Source organism: Brachypodium distachyon, chromosome 3 (assembly GCF_000005505.3).
Source record: "Brachypodium distachyon strain Bd21 chromosome 3, Brachypodium_distachyon_v3.0, whole genome shotgun sequence".
In the NCBI taxonomy this organism is placed as follows: domain Eukaryota; kingdom Viridiplantae; phylum Streptophyta; class Magnoliopsida; order Poales; family Poaceae; genus Brachypodium; species Brachypodium distachyon.
Genome location: NC_016133.3, coordinates 32,036,328 through 32,044,785, shown reverse-complemented (window position 1 = coordinate 32,044,785; position 8,458 = coordinate 32,036,328). Strand labels below are relative to the sequence as shown.

At 39.8% G+C, this 8,458-nt stretch overlaps 1 protein-coding gene and 1 non-coding gene across 2 annotated transcripts; one reads left to right on the top strand and one right to left on the bottom strand.

The window, feature by feature from the left end:
• Positions 1-306: 306 nt before the first annotated feature.
• LOC100844389 (tetraspanin-10) lies at positions 307-3,218 on the top strand. The gene is made up of 11 exons (XM_003574110.4): positions 307-554; positions 1,170-1,282; positions 1,371-1,425; positions 1,522-1,577; positions 1,816-1,863; positions 2,143-2,191; positions 2,297-2,380; positions 2,487-2,554; positions 2,650-2,775; positions 2,854-2,929; positions 3,034-3,218. Exons 1-11 carry the CDS (start codon positions 501-503, stop codon positions 3,103-3,105), a joined length of 801 nt encoding a protein of 266 aa, XP_003574158.1. The 5' UTR covers positions 307-500; the 3' UTR covers positions 3,106-3,218.
• A 282-nt stretch (positions 3,219-3,500) lies between these two features.
• Positions 3,501-3,697, bottom strand: LOC112272141. Its single transcript, XR_002965836.1, has one exon. It is a non-coding gene; the product is annotated as a U2 spliceosomal RNA (small nuclear RNA).
• Between the last annotated feature and the right edge of the window lie 4,761 nt (positions 3,698-8,458).

The window sequence follows — 8,458 nt, the reverse complement described above, 5'->3', positions numbered from 1 at the left end:
GTTCCTTGCCAAGGCGTCAGAGATGGAAGTCACTCAATTATAGATTTGTTTATTCGCTGGCCAGATTTAGCATTGGAGCAGCTACTTGTTCCGGTGCCAAAAAAATTTAATTAGGCACCAGGCTCGCAGCGTTTCGGTGCCAAATGTCAAGTACCTATTTGGCATAGACCGTGGAGGCTGTTATGGTCTCCTAAAACAAAATATGACCAGAACCCACTGACACGTCTGACCCACGAATCACTCAGCCCCACTCGTCACCGTCTCCACGGGGGTCGCACCCATTGATGCTTCTGCTCGTGTCGAGCTTAATTGCGGCCTCTGTCTTCAAGCCCACACACGAAATCAAACCACACTCCCACGCACCCACTGGCCAGGGGTGGCGCCGTGCCAGCGACACGGGTCTCGTCCCTTTCCCCGCCGTCTCCGGCGTCGCATACCCAGATCTCGTCTCCACCGTCTGTCTAGTGACCGAGGCCATCCTCATCCCCAGCTGATTCGGGATGGGAAGCAGCACGAGCACCTTCGTCATAAGGTGGATTAACTTCCTCACCATGGTCAGTGAGTCAGCAGCAGCATCCTTCCTTGCTTCCCTCCCCCCGTTTGTACTTGTTTCGGCGGTTCTTGCTTCCCAAATGGCTAGGTCTCTTTCGCTTGGTTGTCGTTTCGAGCTGGAGTTGCTGACAAGGCTCGGCTCCGAGCGACTTATTGCTGAATACCTGTTTTTGGCGTTGGGTTCCAGACTTCCAGCTTGATTTGATGTGCCATATGTTGAGTAAATTGATGGAAGTGCTTGCTTCACTGCTGGGTTGTTGGATTTGAATTGTCATCTTCTTTCTTCCCCTTTTTTGTTCGCCTCACATTTGCTCTGAGATTTTCGAGTTCTTGGATTCTTCCTCGTCCATTGGGTCTCTCTGAGACTCTGTCCAGCACATTTGCGCACTGTTGACTGTATTACCACATCCTTATCCAGTTATCCTACATTCTTGACACCTTTCTTTTCGATCTCCCAATTTCGAATTTAATGTTAAGAAATGCAGGCTCCACATAGTTTATTGCCGGGCCATCAGGAAAGAAAGACTGTCTTTCTTTTCTCGAAAGGAGACTTTCCTTTTTCAGGTCAGTGGCTCAGTGCACATTATGATGTTCTTCAATTGCTTTATGTTGAACAGGTACTTGCAATACTTGTGGTGGGTTTTGGGTTTTGGATGAGCACCCACAATGACGAATGCAGACGGTCGCTGACGATCCCTGTCATGGCCCTTGGAGGAGTAATTTTTCTCATGTATGCGTCCATCGAAATGTATTCCCTATGCTTTAATGCGGTGAATAATCATGCTCCACATTAACCCGCTTCAGTGTTGATGTCGCAGGTCGCTTGTGGGATTTGTTGGTGCTTGGAAGAACATTGCTTGCTTGCTTTGGACAGTATCCTTTTTATGGCCTTTGATGCATAAACTTGTGGCGGCATGGGTGCCACACGTCTTGCTTTCTGTCTTGTTGCCTTGACATATGGGTATCTAGTATCTAATAATGCTATTCGTGGTCCTGGTGGCAATCATGGTGTTCACAGTGCTTGCGTAAGTTCCTCTGATTTTTTTTTCTTGTAGATAATTAGCAGCACCTTTTCAGTTGGTGGCAATCATGGTGTACTTTTTGTTTGAAAATTGGCTGGAGTGTATATTGATTAGTTGATAAAATTTAATCCTAGTGTTGTTCATTGTTCAGAGGTTAATTATTGATTGACTTGATGGCTTATAGCCTTAGACTTTAGTGGTTGCAAGTTTGGTTAACTTACCTTGCTCTGTACTGTTGCAGGTTTATCATCACAAATACCGGAACTGGTCATGCTGTTCCAGGGGCCAGGTATGTGACTACAAGTAATGCTATAGAATGATTAAAGAATGCTGAATCGCCAAATTGAAGTAATATGTCACTTACTGTATCTTGTGCATTCTCCGGAAAAAAACGTACCAAAAGTTGCACTCTATGGCCACATATGAATTTACAACTTTATTGATATATATGGTGTTGGAAACAATTTACTACTGCCTGATGTCACTACATGAATTGTGCTCAAAACTTTCTTTTTAACTAAACTCATTGCATGCATATGGTTCTAAGTCGTCATTTCTCATGTTACAGATACAAAGAGTACCGTCTGCAGGATTATAGCTCTTGGTTTATCAAACAGGCATGCCCTAATTTTGTGTATGGAAATGCCATTTTCCTATTATGCAATTGATTTATATTCCCTCTCACTGGCATGACTCTATTTCCAAATTTTGACAAAATCAAGCTCAATGACACTGAAAAGTGGACTAGTCTGAGAAGTTGCCTTGTGAAGTCGGATGATTGCAATAGCTTATCAAAAAGATACAAGGTCCCTCTTTTTTCTTCACATCCTCTTTCACCTGGTGCGATGTCTTGAAGTTTCTGTTTGTGATCATTGCTTGGTGATCTCAGTTGTACTGTTCGACTTCATGCAGACTCTTAAGCAATACAGGCTTGCTGATCTGACTCCCATTGAATCCGGTTGTTGCCGCCCACCGGCAGAGTATACTCCTCTAACATCCAACGCGTACTTTTGAACCTACAATTGCTCCTCGTCAGAGTTTAACATGGTTGTCTTATTTCTCTAAACATTGTCAGGTGTGGATATCCGGCTTTGAATGCTTCCAATTTTGATTTGAGCTATCATCCTGTGAGCACGAATGTCGACTGCAAACTGTACAAAAATGATCGATCTATCAAGTGCTATGACTGCAATTCTTGCAAGTAAGATGCTCATCTTCATACGGCCTTTGAAATATCGCCTTTACAACATCAGTGCTTACGTGAAGTTTTTGCTTATAGAGCCGGCGTTGCACAATACATGAAGAAAGAGTGGCAAGTGGTTGCCATCTTCAATGTGATTTTATTTGTTATTTTGGTAAGCTCAATTTCCCTTTCAATATGAATATTATAGCCTCTTTCTGCGCCCCAAAAATTTCTCCATCTTTAACTGTTATTTTGACGGGTTTTGTTTCTGTCTAGTCATTCGTGTACTTTGTTGGGTGCTGCGCACGGCGACACGCTGGAGGCAGCGATTCTAAAGTTCCTTTCTGAGATGAATTCCTTCTGTAATCCAGTGTCACAGCAAGAGTTAGCTTTGCCATCACTTGTAATAACATTGTTCAATCAAGTTCAGTTGATGAAATGCAAGTCAAGCCTTTTTGTTCTTTGTTGAAATTGGATTCTAGATATTTACGAATACAAAAGGAGCCTCCTTTCTGAAATATACAATCGAATTCATTTAGTTTTTGACAATGCAGAGGCCAATTCTGACCTCTGTGAATAAAACTTGAAGCTGTTTGCCACTTGTAAGCAAGCTCAAAGCTTTGTCCACTCCATGTATTTCGATAACCTAGGTACGTTTTTTTTATAGAAAGACATCAGTCCATTTACCAAGTCCCCTATTACAAGTAAATTTCTTCAGTTGTCAAAATCTTAATTTGATTTGGTTGGGGTGCGCCAAGCCCAGGCAGCAGGGCAACACCTGGGCGACACATGAGGGGCCCAGCAGCAAGCTACTGTGATAGAACCCTCCCCACAAAATATAAATTTAATATCGTTGTGGGCACATGGCCCACATATCAGATATTAAACTGATAAGAGCAGATACTACACTTGATCTTAGCCAAAAGACCGAGAAAGGTATGCTTTGAACTACCGCCCTGGGTCTTGTTATATGCAGCTCCTTCGTCTCTCCTCTGGTCTGGCTGCGCGATGTGGGACTAAAGAAAGAGAGCACAGCAGCACGCCAGCACCACAGCGATTTTTTTTTAGAGGACACCACAGCGAAATATGACCGGTTAGTTGGAACAGAGTTAGTATTAGATACTCCTAGAGAGGAAGCCCAACGTTACATGGGCCGATCCCCTAGCCTGGTCCAAACGCAAAAGGAAGTCCAAGCTTTGTTAACTGAAAAAAGCTTTGCACCCCTAAAAAAACAACTAAAAGAAGCTTTGTTCTGCCATGGCTTTCAGTATGTGAAGTGATGTCTGATCACGCAAATAGATCATGAACATGGGTAAGAATGGTTTATGAGAGATGACTTGCCCAACCTCAAAAATCAACTGAGACTCAATAAGTGTTACTTTTTTGGATGTAAAAACAGGATTTGTTTTTTTTCTTTCTTTCATGTCATTTGAAAGAAGGAAAATCCAGGAAAATTTCCTGTTATCGGAAGGTTTATATTGTGACTCCACAGTAACAATTCGAATTCCAATTCACCAAATAACATTTGTTCAATCAAAGTTTATCAGTTCATGAAATGGAAGCCAAGACTTCTATTTTTTGTTGCAGTTGGATCGTAAAACATTTACAAAAACTGAAGGGCAGACTGGCAGAGGCTCGGGCAAGGAAATAGCAAGTCACTTGGGTCTATTAAAACTAGAGATGAATACCAACCAGCAAGTCGTTTAGGTCTATTAATAAACAGGTTGTCTTGCAGTCGTGGGAGAGTGCTGGGATGCAACGTTTCTGTTATGAATGAAATATGTGTTATTTCCGTTGAATTGAATGATGATCATATATATACAAGGGAAAGGGACATCAATACATGCATTGGTGTCTCAAGTTTTGGCATTTGCATCCCAGTTTTGGAAAAACTGGCACGCGAACAGTTACATAATTAATTGTCTAATTAACTAATAATTAATCCTAATTGATCATAACTAATTATTCTCTAAAACTCTCCTTTGGTCAATTTGCTCTGTTGATATGTATATTCTTGAATCATCATGGAATCTTGTAATCTTGTAATTTCCTCCAAAAACCCTGTGGGAAAAATATTGAGAAAATAATAGTAACATTGAATTATGTTTAGAAAACTCCCTTTAAAAAGTCAATGGGAAAATGAGGAGAAAATGGTATAACATATCCTGGATATTGTTTCTTAATAATTCTTATAGAATTATGTGAACAATAAATATGTCTTGTATATTATCCACAAAAATCCCGGTGGGAAAAATAGAAAATATGACATATAATCTTATGTTAATATTGTCTCATTAAAAACCTTTTATGAGAAACGAGTGAGTAAAACTCATAATAGGAAAAGAGTGCAATATGATGTTATGAACATGTTAAACTCAGGTGAATACTCCCCTTGATGCTTGCAAAATTTTAAGTCCTCGCATACCAATCTCATAGACACATTTTTGAAATGTGGAGTTGGGTAAGGACTTAGTGAACAAATCTGCGAGGTTATCACATGATTTGGTTTGTAAGATATTTATCTCCCTATTTTGTTGTAATTCATGAGGATAGAATAACTTAGGTGCAATATGTTTAGTTATATTGCTTTTTATATAACCTGTTTGTATCTGAGCAACACAAGCAGAATTATTCTCATAGATAATTGTTGGTGATTCAATCGAACCAATACCACATGATTGGGTATGTGGTTAATCATTCCGCGTAGTCATACACTTTCACAAGATGCTTCGTATAAAGCTATTATTTCAGAATGATTTGTGGATGTAGCCACTAGAGTCTATTTAGAAGACTTCCACGATATGGCTGTCCCACCATGTGGAACACAAAACCGGTCTGGGATCTGGCATTGTGGGGATCAGATAAATAGCCAGCATCAGTGTATCCGATTAATTCAGATTCTTAGTTTTCCTTTTGGAAATATAGACCTAGATCTTTAGTGCCTTGTAGGTAGTGAAAAACTTGCTTGACTCCTACCAAGGGCGTTTTGTTGAAGCTGCGCTGTGTCTAGCTAGTAAATTTACCACAAATGCAATATCCGGCTGGGTGCAATTTGCTAGGTACATTAATGCCCCAATAGCACTAAGATATGAGAACTCAGGTTCCAAAATTTTCTCTCCATCACCTTTTGGTCTGAATGGATCTTTTTCTACGTCTAGAAATCGAACTATCATAGGTGTTTTGCATGCATCGGATTTGTCCATGTTAAATTTCTCCAAGATTTTCTGGATATATGTAGCTTGGTGAACCAATATTCCCGAGGGAAGGTGCTCAAGTTGTAAATCTAAACAGAACTTGGTTTTACCCAAATCTTTCATTTCAAATTCCGTCATTAGATGATTACGAGCTTCATCTATATCCTGTTTGTTGCCAATGATGTTTAAATCATCAACACATATAGAGATAATGCAAAATCCTGTTTTGGATTTCTTGATGAATACACATGCGCAGTCATCGTTGTTAGAGTAACCCTTTTTTAATGAGAAACTCACTTAGTCGGTTGTACCACATTCTACCCGACTGTTTCAAACCGTATAAAAATTTATTCAACTTTACACCGTACATGTTGCGTCTTGCGTTAGTATTCGGAATTTGGATTCCATCGGGAACCTTCATGTAAATATCCGAATTTAATAACCCATAAAGATATGCAGTCACGACGTCCATCAACTGCATAGATAGACGATTTTGAACAGACAATGAGATTAAATATCGGAAAGTAATTCCACTCATAACCGGAGAATATGTTTCCTTGAAATCAATGCCGGGTCTCTGCGTAAACCCTTGTGCTACTAGTCTCGTTTTGTATCTCACCACCTCATTGTTTTCGTTCCTTTTCTGGACAAAAACCCATTTGAATCCCACTGGGAATACATTTGGAGGTGTAGGTATTACTTTTGTAAATACCTTCTTTTTATTGAGCAAGACTATTTCTGTTTGAATTGCATCCTTCCATTTAGGCCAGTCGGAACATTTTTCACACTCTGCTATGGTCTTTGGATCATGATCATTTTGAAGGTTGTTTGCAACCTTAGTAGAGAAATAAGTGTCGACAAACGTAGTCTTTTTATTGTATATTTCTCCAGTGTCCAAGTAATTTGTGGAAATTTCATTTACCTTTGGTGACTGTTCGCGATTTCCCGTTGCGGTTAAGTCCAGGTTTTTCGATATCCCAGCATCAGTAATTGAGTGCACTGTTGAGTTGGGTTGTGGATGTTGGTTATCCACTGGGTGTATATTACCCAATTGATCTCGATCAATCAAATGTTGACTCACATTTGTTGTTGTAGAAGGAGGTTCAGAAGGTTTATTCTTCTGTTTTCTTTGCCGCGGCTCCTTCGTTTGTTCCTTTTGTTGATTGCTGTAAGCTAGGTCCTTTTTAGTTGTCGTATCTCTCCCCCTCTTCCTTTGAACGGTAGGTACATGAGGTTGAGTAGTTTTTATAGGTACCACTCTTTCGGGTACGTTCTTTGCAGGATTATAGGATTTAGTTACACCTTTGTAATCAACAAATGCATCTGGTAAATTGTTCGCAACATGTTGCAAATTTATAATTTTCTGAACCTGTTGTTCAGTTTCTTGAGTAAGTGGATCTGAGGCGGAAATGCCTTGGACATTCCAATTGATTTCCTGGTATTCTTGTTTTTGGTACTTTAATTCTCCCCCTAATGGCAGGAAATGATCCTCATTAAAAATACAATCAGTGTACCGGGCAGTGAATAGATCCCCTGTGAGAGGTTCTAGGTACTTGATAATTGACGGTGATTTGTACCCCACATAGATCCCCAATTTTCTATGTGGTCCCATTGATGTACGTTGTGGTGGTGAGATCGGTACGCATTTAGCGCAACTGAATTTTCGGAGATAGGAAATACTTGATGGATTTCCATGTACTAGCTGGAGGGGAGAAGTAGTATGCTATGCAGTTGGTCGCAATTGAATTAAATTAGCGACATGTATAACCGCATGACCCAACAAGTTGTTGGTAAAATTACAATTTCGTAATAAAGGTCTTGCAATAAACTTAATTCTCTTAATAAAAGATTCGGCCAAACCATTTTGTGTGTGGACATATGAGACTGAGTGCTGAACTTCGATTCCTAATGCCATACAATAATCATTGAAGACGCGTGAGGGGAATTCAGCGGCATTGTCCATTCGAATTGTTTTAATTTGATGTTCTGGATAATGAGCTTTTAGTTTAATTACTTGGCTCATTATCTTCACGAATGCATGGTTACGTGTGGAAAGGAGACACACATTAGACCATCTTGTAAATGCGTCGATTAATACCATGAAATACCTAAATGGTCCAGACAATGGTTGGATCGGACCACAAATATCTCCTTGAATTCGTTCAAGGAACTGGAGTGGTTCTGCTTGTATTTTATGATAAGAAGGTCTTAAAATGAACTTGCCTTGTGCACATGCTGTGCACACAAAATCCTGAGATTTTGAGAATTTTGCTTTATTGAGATTATGACGAACAGAAATGTTAATAATTTTCCGTATCATCCCGATACCGGGGTGACCAAGACGATCATGCTAAGTATGGAATGTATTGACATTCTGAAAAATTATTTTATACGCAACATGGGCTACAGGTTTTATGTATGTATAGTACAATCCGGACGATAAAGAAGGAATTTTTTCAAGAATTTGTTTGCCATATCCATTACTTTTTGTAAAAAAAAAGGAGAAA